This window comes from Pollicipes pollicipes, unplaced genomic scaffold (genome assembly GCF_011947565.3).
Source record: "Pollicipes pollicipes isolate AB1234 unplaced genomic scaffold, Ppol_2.1 Scaffold_4881;HRSCAF=5763_pilon_pilon_pilon, whole genome shotgun sequence".
NCBI lineage: Eukaryota > Metazoa > Arthropoda > Thecostraca > Pollicipedomorpha > Pollicipedidae > Pollicipes > Pollicipes pollicipes.
In genome coordinates this window covers 11645803-11669601 of record NW_023596576.1, presented here as the reverse complement: position 1 = coordinate 11669601, position 23799 = coordinate 11645803, and the positions used below count along the sequence as shown (strand labels likewise).

The 23799-nt window shown below is 53.7% G+C and overlaps 1 protein-coding gene across 1 annotated transcript; it reads left to right on the top strand.

Moving 5' to 3' along the window:
- The first annotated feature begins 1593 nt into the window (after positions 1 to 1593).
- LOC119101121 (transcription cofactor vestigial-like protein 2) lies at positions 1594 to 23552 on the top strand. The gene is made up of 5 exons (XM_037224395.1): positions 1594 to 1811; positions 8748 to 8973; positions 21079 to 21237; positions 21736 to 22032; positions 22632 to 23552. The coding sequence occupies exons 1-5, from the start codon at positions 1659 to 1661 to the stop codon at positions 22685 to 22687; spliced, it is 891 nt and encodes a 296-aa protein (XP_037080290.1). The 5' UTR covers positions 1594 to 1658; the 3' UTR covers positions 22688 to 23552.
- The last annotated feature ends 247 nt before the right edge of the window (positions 23553 to 23799 follow it).

Sequence of the window (23799 nt, the reverse complement as noted above, 5' to 3'; positions counted from 1 at the left end):
GCCTGGCTGGCATAGTCGTTTCTGTGCTCCCTCGAGTCCTTTTCCTAGGTTGTCGCGATCAGTTAGATGCAATCGGTGTGTGGCAGGAAATTTCTGACATGATCACATGAACTCGTAAAGGTATCGAGAAACCCTACTTCTATGCTTTTTCACCCAAATCATCGGACGCATAATTTCATTCAACGAAACGTCCCAACCAGTATCGCCTTAAGCAGCTGCGCGTCGAAGCTGTCGGTGTGAGAGCTGAACGGCCCAGTGCACGCTGTCCCCAGTGGCCACAGGCGAGGCGGTGTGAGTGTGGGACAATCGAGCGCGTCCCAGCCCCGCTGTGACGAGAGCAGGGCCTGCGCTCGGTCCGGTCTCAGCCGCGCGCTCCTGTCAGCTGACGGCTCCAGTGGCCGCTGCCGCCCGCTGACGCTGATTGACGGGCCCCCATCACGCGCCATCAGCCCGCCGACCAGCCCCAGGAGGGTCCTCACCGGCGACCGTCTGGCCAGCGGCCCGGCACGCACGCACGAGTATGCCTGCGAACGCACGGGCTCGGCATACCAGCCGGGTACGATGGGGTCCTTGCGTAAGCAGTGAAGGGTAGTCAGAAAATAACGGGTAGTGTTATTGTAAGTGAATTTGGTATTTGTGCCAGAATGCACAGTGTGAATGAAGGAGATACACCATTTACACATGATGCCTGCTACAGACGGATGCGGCGCGTGCGGGCTGAAGGCGCAGCGTTCCTCCTACCCTCGCCTCAGCGGTCAACATTATCACTCAGACCCTGTTTGCAGGCGGGAAATCAAAGCAAAAAAAGAGAGAAAAATGTCAGGCTTACACATTGGTGGCTGACTATCTTTACGCAGCCTGGCTTATCGGCCAGAGCTACCCGCTACCCGCTCCCGCTCAGCTCAGCTACCCCGCTACCCGCTCAGAGTCCCGAAGCGCTCAGTGTAGAGCTTAGGAATTTCTAACCAATCCACAGTCTTCTTCGTGGATTGAATCCTAGCATGATTTAGCCCGTGTGCGACGTATACGCCTGTGCCCGTATACGCATAAGGATTTCTGCATCAGAACGTTTTCTTTTGCCACTGTATATATATATATATATATATATATATATATATATATATATATATATATATATAATTAGGGTTATAAACTGCTCGAACCACTTGCTCTTCTATTTCCTTGGCTGGTGGAGCTCATCAACCACTCAACATTAAATTTGCACGGAAAGTTTGGCCTTTCTTGTAAGTTCACATGGTGTCGCTTAAAGAAAAAAAAACATTTAAGTTATAATTGCTCTCAATTTAATCGCTTCTGCTCATTCTTACCAGCGCTAAGTGTGCTAATCCACACTGTGTGCTAAGTGTGTGCTAATCCACTTCGCTAAACGCATCTCTCGAGCCCAGCGTCGCCCAGGGCGCGCCGGGTAGCCGCGCGCGTGCCCACCACCGGATGGAGCCAGCCGAATAATGAGCCGGAGTTGTCATGGTTACGCGTCAGGCCCCGCCCCCATTGACGCCCGGCGTGCGCAGAGGAGCGCGCTCCGATCAACGATGGCGGCCGCCAGTCAATAGCGGCGGCGCGGGCGGCCCAGCGCTGGGGAGCGGCGCGGGCGGCCCAGCGGCGCGCCAGTCGTGCAGCCCGCAGTGGCCGGTGCCATGAGCTGCGCCCAGCTGATGTACCAGCCCTACTCGGCCAGTCCGTACGTGCCCCAGGACTCGGCGTTCGGCAGGGTCGGCTCGCCGACCGACTCCGCTGCCTCGGCCGCCGCCGCCGCCGCCGCCGCCGCCGCCGCCACCGGCAAAGAACAGGTGAGACCGCATTGCTGACGTGCGAGTGCGCAGGAACGGAGTGGGGGTTGGACGGGTGGAGGGGGTGCTTGAAGATGTGGACATGTATTTTTGCTTTCCTGGTTGCGCATGGAAGACCCGTGTAACAATTATGGGTCCTCAACTGCTGTCTGGTTATCCCAAGTGTGAAGGTGCGATGCATGGGGGAGGGGGTGGGGGAGTGGGGAGACCATGGCACCGCTCTTGTAATCGCTCTTTTCGAATGGGGACACCATGATGTTCCTCGGATTCTGGACCTTTCCCTCTCATCCGCACTGGGCTTCGCGTGCAAATCTCCCACACGTTATTCGAACCACACACTTGGCATGTTGTGACACTGCAACCGTTGGCTTCAAACACGGTCCCATATTCGGCACTGCGAGACCGTAAGCGTCTCTGGTCGGGCATGGGGCCAGTGCCGGCCTGCACGTGCTGGTACTGTCCGGGTGCTGGAGGGCGGCTCGGTGCGGTAGCGCTGCCAGCGGCGGGCTGTGCTGCCGTCCGTTACCTGAGCGCCGCTCCAGGCCACGGCCAGGAGTCCGAACCTCAAAGGAAACCGGCCCGTTTCTGATAACGACCTCGCCTCGAGCCGGCCGTTTCCGAAAAGTAAAACCTGTTCTCTGCCCGTGGAAGATAGCATTAAATGGACTTCAAGCAAATGACCGTGCCCAACACTCGGTCCCATTACTGAGTTCGTTACTGGGCTGGAAATGTGGCCACTACAAGGCACAAGACGTATCACGGAGGCCAAAAATAGCCCTAGGGGAATTGTAACTGAGGAGACCTTTCCATTACTTAAAAAATATTGGCATATGATTCCAACCACGCCAGCAGCTACATTATTTGCGCCCGGATTCGTAGCCATATCTGATTTTGCCAGCCGGTCGCCCCTTGTGGTGCGGTAGTTCTACGAAACCCTGGTCGACACGTTGAGAGGCTTGTGCACTCGAGTGACTCAACTTATGGCCATAGTTCAGACCGTAATGGAACAGCGGCTGCAAAACAAAACAACGGCTGCAAAAGTGGCGACATGTTTTTTCCGTATTTCATGGAGCTGAAAGGGAACCTTTCGAAACATAACTCTTCTGCGTTCCAGCAGAATTGAGTTGGATTTTTGGCGCGTCACCATCCAACAAAGATTTTAAATATGCCGTCTGTTAGTCAGTTTCCAAATACATGGACGGAGTTTATCGCTATTCGTCTCACCTACACTTGAACACATAAGCCACGCATTTTTTTCATTGGCAACTGCAAACGCCTTCTTTGCGTTAGCCTAGATTAGGCTAAATGCAAAGGCTTTACGGATGGCTCTGCCCGTACTTCGTATCGACCTTGCTTTCGGAGTTCAATACAGCAGCGAAGTCATTGTCTGCAACTAAGATAATTATTTTGCAATGCATGCATCGCCAAAATTTAAAAATCAACGAACAAAAATATCTTACGTTTGTAAGGCAACTGTTCATAACCAGTTCTTGATAGCTTTGTTCTTCTCTTGGAGACGAAACCAGTTGCAAACGATCTTAAGACAGCTTCTGTCTGAACAATTTCAAGACCGAACATTAGCTGAAAAGCAAAATGATTACAGAATGTCAATGGTCCAAGGAACTTTGTGATATTTACGATGGGGTTTTCTTTGTTAAGTGTTTTTTTCCGAAAACTTTCGTGGAAGTAAAGCTGAACAGCGTCCAGCTTCAGTTGTTGGAAAAAGTCCGCCACGTCAGTTAATATCACTGTCAGAAATTCTGCAATAGAGGCATTCTCTCCAAAAATGCTATTGGGCTACCCAAAATAGCGAATTCGTTTCTTGTTTTTGTTTTTGTTTTTGCTCTCAACTAAGTCAGATGAGTGTATCTGGGTAAATGTAGACACAGTCTCGAGCCCCGATTCGCGTCTTCTTAGCTCCTTCTGCCATGCAAGGGATCCACAAGAAGGCCTGGAAGTTTGCAGCGAGAAAAAGTGCTTTTTTATTGTGCGCTCACCTATTTCGTTTTGCGGGGACTTCATTTGGCCTAATTTTGGAGATCTGAATGCACGGAATACGCCCCAAGATACGCTTGCAACTCTCCTGGGTGCAGACAAAGTTGCTGACCGGCCGGCTTCAGTCATTTTCAAAATTATTGTAACGATTAGAAAGCATCAGACCTTTTGTCAGATGGCACGGAACCATGCAATCTGATGTTGCAGTGACAGAATTCGACGTCCCAGCTACTTTACTTGACGTCACAGCTCCAACAACAGAAGACGAGATTCAGCTGCACCCTCTTGCTGTGGTTCATCTTTGCAAGCCGAGAGTCTTCGGTGTTTCCTGACTTTGGTCCCAGCAGCAGAAACCAGCGGTTGGCAACTTTCTCCCATTGCTCTCCACTCAGCGGAGGCTGCGGTTCAGGCGCAAAATGGCCTCGACGCCGACGCAGCCTTAAACTCCAGACCACCACTGGAAGCCAGGGATTGCGCGCAAAGTAGCTTCGACACCGACGCACCCTTAATGCCCAAACTTCCACCGGAAGCCGAGGGTTGTCTGAGGATCGGCTGGGCTAAGGACCAAGCAGCAGAAATAGAGCGCATGCCGCACTCCCTTGGTATGGCCCTAGCAGAGATGTAGGGTCTGCTGTGTCTCCTGACTGGGGCTTCAGCAGCAGGATCGGATAGCCTGCTTCGTATCTGACTCCAGCGGTGATCCCAGCAGCGGAAGCGGCTACCCAGGTACCCTCTTAGCTGGGTCCCAGCCACAGTAGCCACCGGTCAGCGTTGTCCTTTCGGCTACCATCTCAGCAGCACAGTTCGTCAGCCAGCTACATTCTCTGGCCATGGTCCCAGTCGGGTATCTTTTACCGCGCAGGCGGATCACTGCGTTTCCGTCAGCTGCCGCCGTGCTACGGCCCTCTTCATCTCACGCCGCTGATGGAGTCTCGGTGCGTCACGAGCGAGTCACCCCTGCCCACCTGTCCTCCGCGCTGCAGGCGTCCGGCCGAGAACAATGCGCCGTCGCCGCGCGCCCCGCTCCAGCCGGCAGGTCGGCGCGGCGGCGGGTGGCGCTGCGCGGGAAAGGGCGGAATGTTATCGGCCACCAATCGGCCGGGATGAAACACGGAAACGGCCCGAGGAATTCTTACGCAAAGTGATGACAAATTAGCCGGTCGGGTGGCGGCGGGTCGCGCCGAGATGCTGCGCCGCTGATACCGTCGCGCTGTGCCCCGTTGTTTGCGCCTGTCACATTCCGGCCGTTCACGGCCGCGCCGATAGCGGTCTCAGATCTGCACACGGACACACGGACACAGACAGGCGGACACACGGGCACACAGACAGACGGACGGGCGGACACACAGACGGACGTACGCACCAACACACACGGACACATGGGCACACGGGCAGACGTACATACGGATACACACGGACACACAGACAGACGGACACACAGACACACGGACTCACAAACAGACGCACACGCGGACACACACGGACACACACACACAGACACACACAGACACACGGACAGGACACACGGACGCACTGGCGGTGGGCGCGGTCGACACGTCGCGTGTGGCGCTGCTGCGCTGTGCGGCGGTCGCCGCCGGGCAGGTCTGATCGCGTTGTCGTCGGCCCGCACTGAGTACACCGGGCCGGTGATGCCGCGGGATGTGCTGCAGACGGACCTCTGCACGTCATACGTGAGTGCGGATTTGGTGCCAGCGACGACGGCAGGAGCAGTGTCCGGGCATTCCTCCCAGTCCTCGTCCATTTCCGACAACTTTTACTTTAAACTTTGGCGTTACGGCGTTGCTTGTTGAGAATTTAACTGGACTGCGCGCTTGCCGTCATTCGTGGTATCTCACAGCCTGGCCTGCGCCGGCCGGGACGGCGCCGGCTGACTCAGCAAGAGTGTGGCGCAGCCGGCCCTCTTGATGCAGCGGGCTGGTGACACTCCGTTCTAACCTCCATTATCACCATCGCACAGCAAGTCGGCTTTCGTGTTGCCCTGTCCTTAACATACCCCGCTTCACGCCAATGCTGTTGGCATAACGAGCAGGGGGCTCGGGTTAACAGCGTCCGCTCAAGACATACCGCCCCGTCTTCCATTTCGTCACACCGCGCAAGGACAAGGCCTATCTTATCTCAGGCGAACAGATACGAATTCGTCGTGTTTTGACCGGACGCGGCCGGCGGTCCGTGTGTGGCTGACAGGATACTGTGACGTTGGAGGACATCCGCAGCGCTCGAGACATCGGCCCCGGAGTGTGGGGGAGGGGCCACGGACCCTGGCGGTCCCGCGGGCAGGGGACACGTCACGCCGGATCTGGTGTCGACGACGAGGAGGGACCACCCAAGGCCGTGCGTTTGTAGTGGCCGGACTGGAAGGCAGGCGCGGCCCCCTGTTTATCACGTGAGACGCAGTTGTTGGCGTGGTGAGATATGATGGTAGCTGAGTGACCTCGAACGCGAGAGAACGGAATCCGTTCTTTCAAAGGACTCTGTCCACGTATCGCCATGTAATCCAACCTAAGCGGTCACTTAAAATGGGTGGACAGGGGACGATCCACCTCCACATTTCTACGCCCATCGATGGGTCGAAGAAAATATATATTGTTAGAGCTTGCGGGGAAACATCTGCCCTCCGCTCAAAAGACCTCGCGCTTTTGAGCTAGGAGAACCTCACCCTCAACGTGGAGGGCAACATGTACTTATGAGCCCTTTCACATCAGCATTATTAAACAGGGATATCTAGTGTCAGATTTAAAATGCACAACAGCTAGGACGGAGATGAGCAAAGTCCATCCTTTCTCGTCAGATCAGGGAGTCACTGCACACATTGATGTGTGGCTTGCTAGTGATGGCGAGGCGTTATTGCGTCAAGCCACTCGGAAGTCGCAGCGCTTGCTAGGTTCGCTGCCGCCACTGGTTTACTAAGAATTTCTAGAGGCTAAGCGATTTTGCTCAGTAATGACTCTAAGCTGAAATGCCCAGCAGCAGACACCAGCGGTTGGCGACTTTGCTCTCCACTCAGCGGAGGCCGAGGATTGGGCGCAAAATGGCCTCGACACCGACGCAACCTCAAGCCCCAAACCTCCACTGGAGTCAGAGGATTGAGTGCAAAATGGCCTCAAAGCCGACGCACCTTCAAGCCCCAAACCACCACTGGAAGCAAATGATTGGGCGTAAAATGGCCTCGACGCTGACGCACCCTCAAGCCCCAAACCTCCACTGGAAGCAAAGGATTGGGCGTAAAATGGCCTCGACGCCGACGCAACCTCAAGCCCCAAACCCCCACTGGAAGCAGAGGATTAGGTGCAAAATGGCCTCGACGCCGACGCACCCCTCCCCCACCCCCCCCCCCCCCGGAAGCCAAGAACTGGGCGCAAAATAGCCTCGACGGCGACGCACCCTTAATGCCCAAAGCTCCAACGGAAGCCGCGGGTCGACTGAGGGGCGGCCGAGGCTAAGCACCACGCAGCAGAAATTGAGCGCTTGCTGCACTCCCTGGTGCTTCAGCAGCAGGATCGCATAGCCAGCTGCGTCTCTGACTCCAGCGGCGGTCCCAGCAGCGGAAGAGGATAACCAGACACTCTCTTAGCTGGGCACCAGCCACAGAAGCCATCGGTAAGGGTGAAAGGCTGGCCAGTGGTTTCGTTCCTTTTCTCTGCAGTCGCATTTACTATATTTATATATATATATATATATATATATATATATATATATGCATAAGTTTGCTTGCTACTAGACTGCAGACCATTGCAGAGCTTGAGGATATGACTTTGGCTCTCGCGCGCTCAACAATGGATGCTGTTCCCGATCAAGGTAGTGATGGTCGGTTATATTTCTTATTCCTAAGGCTAAACGAGGGGAGTATCGGTTAGAATAATGTTACATAACCAGAAAATCAGATGCACCACTCCTATCGGCTTCACCCACCGGCCCACCGGCTGCGGGACTATGCTGCTGTTACCCGTGCTGCGGCACGGGTAAATGACGGCTTATTGTACCCTAATACGTGATCGAGGCGAACGTACGTGTTTTTTATTTGCCAGGCTATGTACGTTTTTGAGATGCGCCAGTAAAGATGATTCAAGCAACAAGGGATTACATGCAAGCCACTCGCTGACAGCCAAAACAAATGTTTGCTGCTTAGAATGCTTGGCGCAACTGAAATGTATAAAAACTCCGCAGTCAGCACCAGCACCGTACGATTTTGCTACCCATGTGATTACGAGTGGCATATAAACGGAGACGCAAGACTGAGTTGAGGGTTGGATATGCCCACATGGGCATGTAGCACATAGGCGAGACATACAAGGTAAAGAATGACAACGTTTTATGAAATGAAAATTATGCATTTTCTTAACCAGCAAGGTACTTCAAGTAATTAAGATATTTGCCTGTCTCACCGCGAGTCAAAGATTGTTTCAACCTCGTTACTTTTCCGGGTTTTTTTTTTGTCATTTGTTACTTCACAATTGTTTTGCTTTGTCATGTAACGGCGGAGTGGCCTCGATGAGCAATGGTCTTATCATTGAGACCACTACGTGAATGTGAAGTGGTGATTGGACTTATTTGTTGCGCGACCTGGTATCTGCACAAATACCGTCCACTGAGTAAAGCCAAGGTTGTGATGACTTTATAAAACGATGAAGGAGACACATATAACCCGCTGGGATTTTCTTTGAAATTCTCCGAGTGTCTTCGCCCAACAACATTTCAATGAAATCAGCCTCCCGAGTCCTTCAGGAATGTGTTCCTAAGATTTAACTCAGACGCGAACCGAGGATTTAAACCCCCAAATCCCAGGCATACTCCCCGCCACCATTCTATGCCACAATTCTATTTGACATGTCTGATCACAAACGGTGCGCCTGTGGGTGCGCTTCAGCTGACTGCCGTACCATCACTACAGCTGACCTCGCTGCCCCGCGGCGTCCGTTACAGAAGTACAAAGTGTGCGCCAGTCCGGGCGGCGAGGCGCCGCTGACGCCCCCGGGCGGCGCCGAGGAGGACCAGCGCGCGCAGCACAACGTCAAGTTCCTCGCCTCCAACTGCGTGCTGGTCACGAACTACTGCGGCGACGTGGCCAGCGTGGTGGACGAGCACTTCGCGCGCGCGCTCAGTCAGAACCCGGGCTTCGACGTCAAGCTGGGCTCAGTCACATCCAAAGGTGAGCGGACCGACAGGCGGTGGGCGGGCTCGACCCGGCCCTGGAAACAGCTGACGCTGACGGCAGCTGTGTCCGCCTTTTCACCTCTGCCTCGCCTTATCCTGCATTCTTGCGGCGTTCCGTTTGTCCGGGGCAGGCTGCATGCGCCAGCCATCAGTGGGCTAACGTGCTCCCTGGGGCGCCCGTCCGAGCGCCGAGCCCAGCCTCGCAGAAGGGCTATCTGGGCGGACAAATCCTTGACGCACGCATCCCCAGGTGCGTGTAATCTTGCCCCACCGTTGTCCATTCTCCCTCATCCTTTCATGACTAGCCGAGTGGGCGCTGATCCGAGCAACAGCCAAACGGCAGCTGAGCGAGCGGTAGTGTTTGTAGCGTTGGACTGGTACATATGTGCCGCCCTGGATTTTAATTTACGAATCTCGGCAGTGAATGCCCGTACTTTTTGCCACTTATTTCACTGCCAAATAAGACCAAGATTCCATTTATGTGTCCGTGTAACTTCACATCAGTTATAACATGAACGTTTCAAGAATGTGTCTTATGATAGCTATCAATATCCACATGTCTGCACAATGGTATACTCTGTACAAACCGGGATGGAATCACACATATACGCTTACTCCCACCATTGTCGTTCGCAGGGGCGCTGCTTAGGTGGGGGGGGGGGGGGGGAAGGCGAGGGGGGCATTAGGCCCGAATTTACTTTCGCTCCACACTTAAGATGGTTCCCGACAGAAGGCTTAAATTCGACGTGATGCGTACTCACCAAGCGTCCCTTTGCGGAAATCCTGGTTTTGTTCCTTATCGTTCTTCAGATCAATCGCTCATCAAGGTCGAAGTCACAAAAGACATAGCAAGAGCGCCCCACAGTGCTAGTCTGAAAGTCATTTTCAACTCAGAATGCGAGATGAAATTGAATACATGACTAACGCCGGCCGGTTGGGTACATCATTTCAGCATATGCAACTGAAATAAGGTAATCAGGTCTTCTTCATCGTCTGTCGACCACGTAAAAACAAAATGAGACACGAAAGAAGTTCGATAAAGTTTTGCCAATGCCGCTTTGCGCGTCACAGGTGAAAGAGCGACGGAATGTGTACGTCTTCAGTTATATGTGGAACGGAAAGCCGCGTGGTTTCAGCTGCGCCAGGATTGTATACAGAAGGTGGTATAACAATTGCACTTCGTGATATCCGCTGCGCCAGGATTGCATTCAGCGAATGGTATGACACCCTTCTACCGTGTGGTTTCTACTGCGCCAGGATTGTATACAGCAGGCGGTATAACACTTCCACTTCGTGATATCCACTGCGTCAGGAATGCATTCAGCGAATGGTATGACACCCTTCTACTGTGTGGTTTCTACTGCGCCAGGATTGTATACAGCGATCGGTATAACACCGTTCTGCCGCGTGGTATCCACTTCCGCCCCTGGTTTCACCTTTCGCGATATGGTGCTACGGTTTGGTACTCCAGCCATTGCTTTGAGATGGCCTTGTAACATCACCAGTAATAGTCATGAATACAGGTGACCCATTTGCACCGAGGCGGAACAAATCTGGTCAAACTGCTGATTAGGGGTGGCAGTGGCGCATTGGTTAAGCTGCATGTCTGAGAAACCATAAGCACGGGGCTTGATTCCCCGCGGTACCTGCCCTTCGGGAGGTAGGCGACGCCATGTAGCCTCAACTGCTGAGTGCCGTAAAACCCCAATGAGGCTAAGCTACCACTTAGCCGGAACTCACTTAGCCATAGCTCACCTTCAATTACTGTAAACCCGTTTACGGAATGTGAGGTTATTTTCAAGCCGCTGCAGAGCGTCATTACAATTCGTTGAGGTTGGGGGGAGGGGGGAGGGGTAGCGCCGATCACTGTAAAACACAGGTTTTTCTGTTTGCAATGTGTCAAAAGCTTTTCCGGTGATCTCGGCTGCAGACAGGAGGATGCGACTCGGACGCGGGAATGACGTTCACAGATATTATGCATGGCTCCAGGCGTGCTTCAGCCATTAGCATCGCGCTTACGCCCGAGTGTTTCATCTAGATCGTTTTCGCTGAGTTGCGGCTGCATTGCGCCTACCACAAAACTGCTTTGTCGCGAGACAACAGCGTCTTGTGTCTTTGTGCACGTCTTGTAAACCTCCCGCGTCCTTTAAATTTTCCGTCGAGTGAAATGCTCACACCATCTCCCTCACGACCGCTCATACTGATGAATCTTTCCCTCGTCGCCGTGCGCCTGTTTTTTTACTTACGTTGGCTGCTGTTCACTCGTTGTTATGATTTAGAAGGCGAGTTTTCATCCATAATTGCTACGAGGCTCTTATTGTGGAGCCGGGCACCGTCAGGCTCTTTAATTAGCTGAGTGATTGCCCGGCACATCTGCCGGCGTCGGCGCCGTCGCCCGGGCAGCGTCGGCGCCGACGCTGTAGCCGTGCGGTCTCGCCGCCATTGTCCACACTCCGCCGGCGTCCAGCTGGCTCACACATGGGGAGAGTCACCGCTTCGTCTGCGGCCGGGTCGTGGCGGGCGCCGACTGACCGCCGCCCGGCTTATGAGAGTTTTGTGGGATGCGGTCCGCGCCCGACGTCTTTGGGATCGATGCGGCTCCCTCTCCCTCCCCGCCTGACGTCTGTGAGTTTGGGGAGCTCGATATTGACCTGTCGTCAGCGCGGGCTCGGTACCGATCTGCCGCCAGTGTGGGCTCGGCACCGACCTGTCGCCTGTGGGAATCAGTACTGACCTGTCATCAGCGCAGGCTCGGTACCGACCCGTCGCCAGTGTGGGCTCGCCACCGACCTGTCGCCTGTGGGAATCGGTACTGACCGGTCGTCAGTGTGGGCTCGGTGCCAACCTGTCGTCAGCGTGGGTTCGGTACCGACCTGTCGTTAGCGTGGGCTCGGTACTGACCTGTTGTCAACACGGGCTCAGTACTGACCTGTTGTCTGCGGGCCTCGGCACCAACCAGTCCTAAGCACGGACTCGGTACCGACCTGTCGTCAGCTGGGGCTCGGCACCGACCTGTCGTCAGTGTGGGCTCGGTGCCCACCTGTCGTCAGCGCGGGCTCGGTACCAGCCTGCCGTCTGTGGGCCTCGGTGCCAACCTGACGTCAGCGTGGGTTCGGCGCCGACCTGTCGTCAGCGCGGGCTCGGCACCGACCTGTCGTCAGTGTGGACTCGGCACCGACCTGTCGTCAGCTGGGGCTCGGCACCGACCTGTCGTCAGTGTGGACTCGGTACCGACCTGTCGTCAGCTGGGGCTCGGTACCGACCTGTCGTCAGCGCGGGCTCGGCACCGACCTGTCGTCAGTGTGGACTCGGTACCGACCTGTCGTCAGCTGGGGCTCGGCACCGACCTGTCGTCAGTGTGGACTCGGTACCGACCTGTCGTCAGCGCAGGCTCGGTACCAGCCTGCCGTCTGTGGGCCTCGGTGCCAACCTGTCGTCAGCGCGGGCTCGGTACCGACAAGTTGTCAGCGCTACTTCGAGAGGGTATGCCCCGCCGGCGGACTCGGCTCCTGCTCGGGCCATCAACCCTCACTGAAGCGCTGCCTCTGCCGGGTTATCGTCGGGACGTGCCACGCAGCGAGCCTGGGACGGCGGCACGCCTGTTTTGCGCGCGCCGCGCGCTATCCAAATTGGCGCGCTCTGTTTTGACGGGCCTCAGCCAATGTTTTCCGGCGCGCAGCTTACTCGCGCCGACGGGAGCGCGCTTTTTGTCGCGCACCCGTTTGTCACCAGGTAAGGTGTGAACGCGGAGCTATATTTAGCAGCTGGGTCTCCTCATGCGCTGCGGTTCTGTCCATGGGCCGCGGGTGACTCTTAAAGCCGTTTTTGCCGCGAGATTCGGCCAGTCTGGTAGGTTGGAATACGTGGTTTCCAATTGTCCGTTGTGACTGATAATCGTCATGCTCCATAACGCGTGCGTTGGGCCGGATTGCTGGCATGTAAGGTGCGCTGGTGGGTTGCTGGCCTTGCACCCCATAACAAAGCAAAGTGGAAGAAGAAAACTCGCAGTACGGTGCGTTTGCTATGGGCTAATCCACACGCCTTGCTGGTGTATTCGAAATATTGCAAACGTGGCGGGTAGAAGATGCATGGCTGCGTACGATGCATATATGACGTACGATGTCACACCCGAGACCCGTTTAGACGACCCCATCCGTCTAGGGGGGAGCTGTACATCTACGGGACAGCTGTGCATGTGGGCAAGAGTGAAGCCACGTCTCAGAGACCCAAGACCCGTCTAGGGGAGAGCTGTACATGTGTACAAGAGTGAAGCCGCGTCTCTGAGACCCGAGACCCGTCCACGGGACAGCTGTGCATGTGGGCAAGAGTGAAGCCACGTCTCCGAGACCCGAGACCCGTCTAGGGGAGAGCTGTACACGTGTGCAAGAGTGTAGCCGCCTCTCTGAGACAGGGGACAGATCAGGGCTGGGAACGTCAAACTGGAATGTGTGTGCGTGGCGGGGGGGGGGGGGGGAGGGGCAAACTGCCCTGAAAATGACACCTTTGAAGGGGAAAAATGTTAAAACGTACATTGGAGGGGCAAATTCTGTGGGCAAACTCCGATTTCGCGGGAATCGGAGGGACATACCCCATGTCTTGCCCCCTTATCGTCTTAGCCCTGCGCGTGTGAGTCGTTACGTGAGGATACGGTGGCGTGATAGGCACCGTTATATTCCGAACATCCTGTCTAACTCAGCTCCATGAGATATGCAGCGGCTGGATCTGGGAAGCGAAGCGCCCAGCGTAGGCAGGGCGGGCATCTAGGCCAACGCTGTGGGAACGTCCAGAAAGAATGGCGCCGTCAGATGCGGCATGCCATTCAAGCGGCGATTGATGTAATGTGAACGAAGTAGTTCAGCAGAGCAAGGCTGGATAGGCTGGAGCGGCTAAGACGCGATGACAGACAATGGAGAGTGCGACCACACACGTTTGGTTGACTGCGTAAGTAAAATCTGCACAATCGTAAGCGTCATAAAAAATGCAATAAAGCGACCTTCAATATGATGAGAGTTCTTGGAAAATGTAACGACATTCGGAACAGCTTGACAACGCCGGTTTTTGGGCAGTGTCGGCCCACCCCTCCCCCAAACCCGCTCTTCTCCCCTTTCCTCCCTGGTCAGTGATCACGGTCGGAGGGTGGAACGCCCCTTCACTTGCCACTGCACTCGTCTTATTTGGTGACGTTCCGATTGCCTTCTGCCGCAGATGAGTTTGTGTGAAGTAATCGAAGGTCGTTTATTTTTATTTGTTCCCAGCAACGCCGAAAAACTGAAACTTTTGCCTCTTCTTCATCATACTCGATTACGCCACACATAGTCATGTCGTCATCTTTTTCCTTTATTGTGCAATGCTGTGTACATGATTTCGGCAGATCGCACGGGATAACATTTCTTAAATACATATTTGAATGGCGTGTTTATACGACATACATAAATCACTTGTAATGAAATTGTGCATGGATATGCATGCACAGTTTATAGGAGCAATATAATACAAACAGCCAACGAAAGTCGTTTCAAAGTAATGATATCGTTTTGGTAGAGCGCACCACCTTGTAAAAAGTCATCGGACCGACTGGTGCACATTTGTATCGATGATTATCCAAAGGGCATTACTCATGTCTCTCAGCCGACGCCATTTTAGCGACAGTTCGAATGAATAGCGTAGGAACGGTTCGATTAGGTCAAGGGAACTTAAGAATTATCTCCATGCGACGCCAGAGGCTTGATGTAACATTGTCACAATAGCAGTGGGGACGCGCTGTTGCGTCTGCCTGGCGGCGCCACCTCGGCCCGTACGCGACCGGCCGCGACCGCCAGTCGTTTTCTGGCAAATGCAAGTGCAAGTGAAACGTCGCAATGCAAGGGACCCACGATGATGATGATTTGGACTTCGGGCGCACCGACTACGGTGGTCACATAGCGCCAATAATGCAAGGATCCAATGTGGTGGCCTCGTCCCCTTCCCCCAACCCGGCGGAGCCGTCCCTGACCGCGTGCGTGCGCCGCAGCTCGAGCTACCAGCCAGGTCATGCCCCTGTTCCTGTCACCAGACCATCAGATTAGCCCGAGAGGCATGCGGCCGCGGGCCGGCTGCCGCCGGCCGCTCCCGTCGGCCGGCCGCAGCCGCCGCCGGCCGACAATGACTCACGTGACCGGCGTGCCGCTGCGCGCGGCGCCCTTTGATCTGCCACGTAAACCCCTTGCAGGACATGGGAGACGGCATTCTGTTTAATCTCGCCGACGCGTCGTCAAGGCACGCGGCGGCGGCCATGTCTGACGAGCGTGTCCACCACCGGACGATCGGGCAGCATCATCGGAGGAGGAGAGACCCGGCTGGCCGGTACCCGACGCACCCATCTTGCGGGTGATGGCTTCATCGGCGGAAAAGCAGTGCTCGGTGGAGGCGGGCGGTGACCGACTGAGAAACTGCACGATTGGCTGGCGCAGAGCGGAGAAGGTGCCGGACAGTTGACTACTGCTCCTTGGCGAAACCAGCGGTCGGTCGACACTCGATGCAATGTTAACTGGCGGCATACCCCCGAAGATGTTACCGAGCAAAGCGAACGGTTGGATCATGGACCGGCACTTCTCCCGGGGAATGCATAGCTATGCTACAAGAAGATCGCGTGGATAGTTACCCTATACTTGGATTCTAGGCCTTAAGTCAGATCACTCAAACTAGTCAAATACCCACGCTGTTTGCACTCTGAGCAAAATGACAGCGAAGAGTGGGCGCCAGTTCCACTGGTATACTCTGAGATAGCTTGAGACTTTTGTTAAATGAACTAATCCACATCTGCCTGGAGTTTTGAACTGAAATAGCCATTTTGAAGACCGTTCGGTGCTGCTTCACAATCTTGCCCTTCGTGAGATCTAGGCCGCTCCAGTTTCTGAGCTACACAACCGCGAAAATGGGGAAATGTATATCGGGGAGAATATTTGAAAGTCACCTTGATATTCATGACGTGATTATGCCATTCAGATTCTGTCATTTTATTAGCCATGCAGCGATGAAGGCTAAGAAAAATATGATTTTTAAGGTTTTGGTATATGGCGTCTGTGAGCGCGATTTCCAGAAGTAACGGTCGTCAATCGGCTCTCAATCAAAGTTATGCAGGGTGCGATGCCGTAATCAAACCATGACGCATCGAGGAGCATATTTACTAAACAGAGCATTATACCGTCTAGAGCAGTCTTTTTCTTTAAAAAGTATACCAATAGTTATGTGAGCTTGTTTCGTTACATATGATGCTTGCTTCCATATCTTTAAATGTGAAGCATTCGCTTTAACATGCTAACCCGTCGGACATAACCACGCGAGCATCCGAGGGGCTTTGGCCGGGCTTTGGTCCGGACGTGATGGACTCATGCGAGAAAACATTTTTAAGAAGCGAAATGATGCATTCTTGCCAGTACTTTGATTCCGAAACTTCCAAAAAAACCGGGGTTCACCGTCACACACCATACAATCATGGAGATCTCTTCTTTTGTTCTTGCAGGGCCATGAGTCGCAGATATCCTATGGCGGACAGGGCATGCTTGTTAACTAGGTCGTACAAAATGAGCGTATTTATGCGAACCTCTCACTAGGAATGTCACACATTACCACCCACCTTATCGAGACTTGGCCTGCTTCATTGCGCATTAGTCCGGTGGGGCATTTATACCAGCACAGTGGCATGCTGGGTTTGGCTGTTACTGTGAGGGCGAGGTGCACTTCAATTTCTCTGTCAAAAACGAACAGTACCTCGGAATCAAAATCACTGATAACCGACATAGCGGATGAAAAGTTGGACTTTCATTGCCCAAGCCTCACTCACTGATGGATGCAGTTCACGTGTCTTGGTAAATGACATGCGCAACATTTGTTGAAGTCTTAATAGTGGGAATGCAGCGTTGGGATATTTATACCTACGTTTTCATACACATAAGAACATGCAGCTTAGGATCGTAAGTACAGGGCCTCCTACGTACGATGCCTTTTAACGCGATTGTGAATATAGTATATTTTCAACTTAGTCTCATCCCTACTCTTGGTTCTGTTTGCTCTCCCATCTCTACCGATCCCGAGCCGGTCATCTGTGCACAGGTCTGGCTCAAACATTCCCGTTCAATATGTGACATCATTGAATAATTCTGCGTAGTTTCGAAAGGTCTAGTCTATTTGTATCGGCTATGCTGATGGCTTTGCAAGCGTCGATGTAGCAAGCTGATTGTTTATGGACCCCGGTATACGGAATGTGAGCGTGATGTCTCTGGGAAGTAAGACCGTTATTAACCAACGAGGCACTCGACATGTGAAGTAACTGCACGGCTTCATTAAAATTTAGAGCTGAGGCCCTGCATCCTGGCCCGCGCTTAGCCGAACCATAATCAATTAAAATATAGACCGATCACATAGAACCGAACCGATCCTACCTCACTGTTGACTGAGCGCAGGCGATGACTGTAGGGTAAGCGATGGCTGGCAGCGCGGCGTCCCGCCGTGCCTCGCCGGGAGGCGGAGCCCCCTCCCCCCCCTCCCCCTACCCCCGGGCGATCGGCGCCCGCCCGCCTGGCGGGGGAGACGCCCGGCCTCGGGCGCCCGGCCCACCGGCGGCAGTAGATCATGCGCGTCTGTGACTGGCGCCGCCATGTTCGGGACACATGTGGGCCGCGGGCGGGCTTGGCCATCCATCACGGCGGCCGTGGGGCGACACGGCTCCCTCCCTCGCCGGGCGACACCCCTCGGCGGCGGGACGGGCGCCGGCGTCACGGCCGGCGCCGCCGCCGGCAGGCGCCGACAGCGCGGCACGAGGTGGCTTCGAACAGAAAGCTCATCCTTTCCACGCAACATCCGTAGGCGCTCTGTTAAATACCAGGAACATCGCAAGGGGCCAGAGACTTGCCAATTATGTGGAGAGTTCAACCGATGCTGCACAGCACACACGGATAGTAAGGTAGACAGCACGCCCCTAATGCGTCGCACAACACACGCATACACGGGCACCAACGCAAGCGGGTTATCGACGCCGCACAGGCCGGGGGTCGCATCGGCGGGCAGCACGGTCCTTTGTACACGCAGACAGGGCAGATACTGGGATACAGAACAGCTGCAGGCCTGTCAGCCTGCTGCTCTGCACATTCCTGCGGATCTTTCTTTCTCTCTCTCCCTCTCTCTCTCCCTCTCTCTCTCTCTCTCTCTCTCTCTCTCTCTCTCTCTCTCCTCTCTCTCTCTCTCTCTCTCTCTCTCTCTCTCTCTCTCTCTCTCTCTCTCTCTCTCTCTCTCTCTCTCTCTCCCCTCCGTTCATTCATCCCCTCTTTCTCCTTTCCTGCATTTTATATCCATAACATTTTCATCGATGACAGTTGCTACAATGTCTGCATCCCAACCTTCCGCAGACGTGCATTAATCTTAACATGCCTTCAGCATTTATGATAACAGCTTGAACTCCAACAACGGATAGCTGGTTTTGTGTTTGCCGTTTTGGCAGGGTACTTGAACAAGGCATTGTCAAAAACGTGCCCCTGAGATTCCGGATTTACCTCGAAGATAATACGCATTTTCAGACTTTGCTTGATATCCGGTATATTCATAGCTATTTTCCACAAGAATAGAAAACCGACCTACCGACTAATACCGTGCACCTTGCCGTTCTAGTTCGATTTGCTTGTTTTTTTCTTTCTCGTATAGGTTTCTTCGGAAGATTCAGAAAAATTAAATGAGCAATAACCCGACACTTCAGAGGTTATTGGCAACGGCAACGCAATCTGGAATTCAATCACTTTTTGGAGGATAGACTGCGAACCTTAGTTCAGTTTTGAGTTTCATCCCACCGCATGTCTACTTGTTTGTCGGTGAGGTTTTCCAATTCCGCCAAAGCCGGTTTCAATCTGCCCAAGTTCAAAGTTCCAGATTTTGATTGGTGCGTAGCAGTTCTGCTCGATGAAAAATTGCAGTTTAGAAGGCCCACCCAAGAGAGCGTACCGCAATCGGAGCGAATGAAAGGCCGGGGCTCAAGTGGTTTAAAGCTCCGAGAGATTAAAGTCCGAAGAAAATGGCGCGGGCATTCGACGAGTCCGCGCTTGTTCAAGTGATCGATGTCTTCGCTGGCATGCCGGAATCTGAATAATGTCTCGTCGGGTAATGTAACGACTGGGTAATGCCGCCGTCTCATTGAGCTCACAGCTCGATGAGGCAGAGCTGGAGCTCCGGAGCTGAGCTCGAAAAACTGAGTTCTTCACTAAGTTCGCGTGTTAATTGAATGTCTGCGTATGGTGTTGCTCTAACTTTAGGGACAGTGATACGCTACTAAATGTTTTCAGCGAGATGATATCGCGCTTCTGGTAAGCATCGAAAATCGGAATTACTAGTGAAATCAACCTCTAACGTTTACAACCGATGCAGTAAGTTAAGACGGTATAATCGACAGCTAGCTATCGATAGAAGATATCGACTGAGCCAGGTGAAAATGCTGTGGAGCTAAGTAGTGAAGGATGTTGGTAGGAGCTCACGATTGGCCTGTATGACGCCTACCTGCGGAATGAAACGTTCTGGACAAGCTGCCACAGTTTAATTGCCTATATATATAAATATAAATATATATATATATATATATATATATATATATGCATATATACATATACGCATACGTATATGTATATACGCATATACATATGTGCATCTTACTTTGCTCAGATACTGCTGTTCCAACATCAGAGGCATCTAATTGTAGCCGAAGTAATTAGTGTTGTACGCTCCATCCTCCTCGCAAAACGCTAACGCGCCGTGCCGTTGAGGGTACGTCCTCGATATGAGCCTGTTTACGGCCGGACATATTCCTCCGTCTCCTCCAGGCCAGACCGGCCAGACCTGTCGCACGTCTTGGTGCTGACCTCCTACCAACACCTCGAGGTGTCCCCATGGCAAGAAGGCTGGCCGGACAGGAGGAAGGGAGCGGGCTGCCCAGGCGCGAACGGTCTCAAGGCAGATGACGCCTCCACCACACCGTTGTCTGGACTTCAGCGGGGTCCCATAGGCCGTGGGGGGGGGGGGGGACAGCACCGTCCTGCTGGGACTATCACTGGAGAAGTCAGCGCAATACCTTCCGCTGAAACTGAATCCCGAGTCCTTTTGCGAGACATTCCAGTGCCTCTCAAAGTTGAAGGGATTGTTGCGCGCGGCCTCGTACCGCGGTGGTCCGATTTCTCCGGACGGCTAGTGGCGCATAGAGCTGTGAGCTTCGCACGCTGTGGCAGCCTCTCCTGAACCCGATCAACGAGTCCGGTCGGTTGCGTTGGCCACTGACGCGATCATCCAGGTGATAGCAAGCTCCGTCCGAGAACTAGATTTTCTCCAGAATGTTTGTATTGGTGTTGCTTAATAAGCGAAGGGCAGGAGTTCGTCCGACGTTCCACGCCTGCAGCTGAGCGACTGAGCTTGATTCGCCTTTTGTTGGGACGCACTGTGACTTCTCGGTTCAGGCTCCGGCTGGCAGCGCTGATACCGAAGTCGATCTCTTGTGGGAGGCGATGGCGTGACTTCAGAGTTTTGCCTGATGAACGGGGGGGAGGGGGGGGACGGGCTTTTCGATCACTTTGGAGATTGTGATGGTTATTGTTCGGCCTGAATGCGTCTGGAGGTTGGTAACAGATTGCTCACGACTGATCTCTTTAATCTGCAATATCGTGTGCCTTGAGAGGATCGGCTATTTTCAAGTTGCGTTTGAGATACCCCGGGTAGAATGAAGATTTTTACGATGTAAAATTTCAAGATTTTGCTTTTGGGGTTGTTGTACAGTCTCATGGCAAAGGAACTGAACTACTTTGGAAGATAAAAAGTCTTACGCTTACGCACTGTCATTTCGTGCGCAAATCTAAACCTTTATGGTGTACTTTGGCTAATGGAGAAGGATCAAATGTAACCACTTATAAAGAACATCTCTGTATATTTTTCAGATAACATTGGCCGCGGCGATCGATCAGCTCACATCACCTTTCCAGTGTGACGTAGATGACCTGGATAGTGTGAGTCTGAGCGCGCGTTTTGCAGGTGTTTTCGTTCCTTTTCCGGCCACACTGTGCTGCTCCTACCGCTAAGACCGTGCGTTTCTTTTCAGACAGCCTACCGATGACACAGCGAAACCTGCCCGCCTCGTTCTGGAACAGCGGCTACCACAGTCGGGCAACAGTGACGTCAGTGGGGCACAGCGGCGCCGGACATGAGCTGTACACGGACCCCTACCACTCATCATCGCTCCACGGGCTGCATCAGTCAGGTGAGATATCGGAGAGCCGACCGAATGCGACTTCTCTCTTAGAATTGTACTCAAATTCGCGATTTTGATATGAACTTTCCTAGGTCATGTTGATTACATGATCACTCTGCGGCATCACTTTTATTTAGGATGCGTTCAAGGGTATAACATTAAAAAGGGGCCAACTTTGTTTCGGTTGTAGCAGCCGATTTTTAAGTCCGCAATTAAACTCGAGTCACGAAAATTCACTGTTATCGCCATTTTTCATCTCCTTTCCGGCGTCTGCAGCGCGACAACCGAGCTCAGAGAAGTTCTGCCCCTGGCGTCTGGACGCTATGCCATCTATCCTCTTCGTGCAGAGAGAGCCCCGTCGTGCCCTCCGTGCAGGGAGAGCCCCGCTGTGCCCTGCGTGCAGAGCCTCGTCGCCCCTGCGTGCCCGGCGGGCGCGCGCCGTCGCCGCACGCGAGAGCGGCGCCCCCGCCGACGGAGCCGCCGCTGACACCGCCCGTCCGTCCACAGACCCGTGGCACTACGCGCTGGCCTCGCAGGCGTACCCGGGCCGCGAGCTGAGCGGCTACGGAGGCGCCACGGCCGGCGTGGCCGCGGCGCGCTTCAACGGCTACGGGCCGCTGCTGTTCCCGCCGCCGGCGCGGCTGCCGGCCGGCCAGGCGACCAAGGGCGACTGGGCGCCGCGGGGCTACCCGGACGTGTCGCCCGAGCTGGGCGCGCACTCGCACCCGCACCCGCACCCGCACCCGCACCCGCTCGACCCCGGCTTCGGCGCCGGCGCGGTCGGCTACGGCAACGTCGTTAGCGGTGAGAGGCGTGTGGATTGAGATGCAGAGGAGTCAGATGTGAGCGTTCTCGGCTGAGATTCTTCTGCCGGAGCATGCCGTCGTACCAGCCGTCTAAATCTCAAGTAGAAAACGATAAGACAGAGTATTAGTCTTATTCCCCGGAGAAAACCAAGAGAATGGTGATAAGGCTGCGTTGATATTTCAGCAGCGTACCTTTATCAAAATTATGGCAAAAGTGAATTCAAAACTGCCTGATTTTCGGCAATGGCCAGGCAATTTTGAATTCACTTCTGCTATTGCTTCGATAAAGGCATATTGCCGAAATACCAACCCAACTATATCTCCATAACGGAATAAGGCTAATGCTTCTATCTTATCTATCTGAATAATGTTCCTTGCTTACGCACTGAACAAAATAAAAAACGACTCTGATGCTTTTTGATCATAGTCCTTTTAGTTTGCCTTATACCGTTCATTGTATTGGACTTTTAATTTTATTTACGTAACATTAATATAGCTTCACCATGAAGTCGTCCCAGCACCAACACGCTTCGCCAGTCACTTGCGTATACGCTTCAATCCTTCGGCGCATCTGACACCGTGCGTCATCGCCTACAGGTCTCGAGTCATCACTTCACGCCGCTGCCAGCGGGAAGGACTCCTACTGGCTGTAGCCGGCGCCGCAGCTGACGACAGGAGCAGCTCGCTGATCCTGCCGCCGTGTACAACAGTCCCGGAGCGAACAGTTCTGGGTCCTCTTAGCACGCAATCAAATCAAAAGGGTCCCGATTTCGGGCGGGCAGTTGCTGTCGGTCCGGGTCGGGACCGGGACCAGGGCGATCTGTTTGTGGCGTGTCGGTCATCTGCGTGTGCTGGAGACGTTGTTGATTTTGTATGTGTGCTCTTGGTGGCCTCAAGTGCCTTGGTATTATATATCATGGGGATACGATGAACGATGGCGCTTCGTTTTTCCGTATGCATGGATTTATTTGTTCACGTGCGTGGTTTGCTATTTCTGTACATGTTCAACGTTCTGAATGGCATTATCATCGTCTCCTTTGCTTCACATTTGCTCTTTCCGACTTTCTCCCGTGTTTATCTTTTTAGGTCCTACCTCGCTCCTTCCTTCCCAAGCCTGGGCTCTGTACTCATCTTTGGCTTGGGCACGCGTTCCGCAAGCTCGCGACAGTGCTCTCCACGTGACCGGCCATTTTCTGGTGTTCGCAATCTCACAGGTCCGAATAAAATCTTCGAATGTCCCAGCTGCACACATCGGTACGCATTGCTATGTCCATCAGAGTCAGGTGTGCGGGACAGTGCTTGGAAGTATGCAACCAGTGTGGCTGACTGCAGCACCGTAGCACGGCATTGACCGGGCAACACCGACAGAGCGTCCTCCTTGTATGTATCCGTTATTTAATATTTATTATTTGCGATAGATGGAGTATCGGCTTTCGCCATCTGTTTTCACATCATGACCATTTTCAAACATGTGACCACGTAGCTAGAATAAGAAGCAGTAAACGTGTGTGGCCTGTGTTTGTTTGTTTTTCTGTGTCCGGGTACGGCGATCTGAGGAGGCAGTAGCGACGACGGAACGATGAGTTAGCAGCAATCTCCAGGCAAATCTCCAGCAGGCGATCTCCGACAGAGAACTAGCAAAGTCGCAAGCGGCTGGATGTGACCTAGGCGCTTCTAACCCTCTGTGTATGCTCTGCAAGGTGATAGGCTTATAGAAGATGATAGCGGGCACAGAATCTCAAACGGAACGGCCAAGGGCCTACGA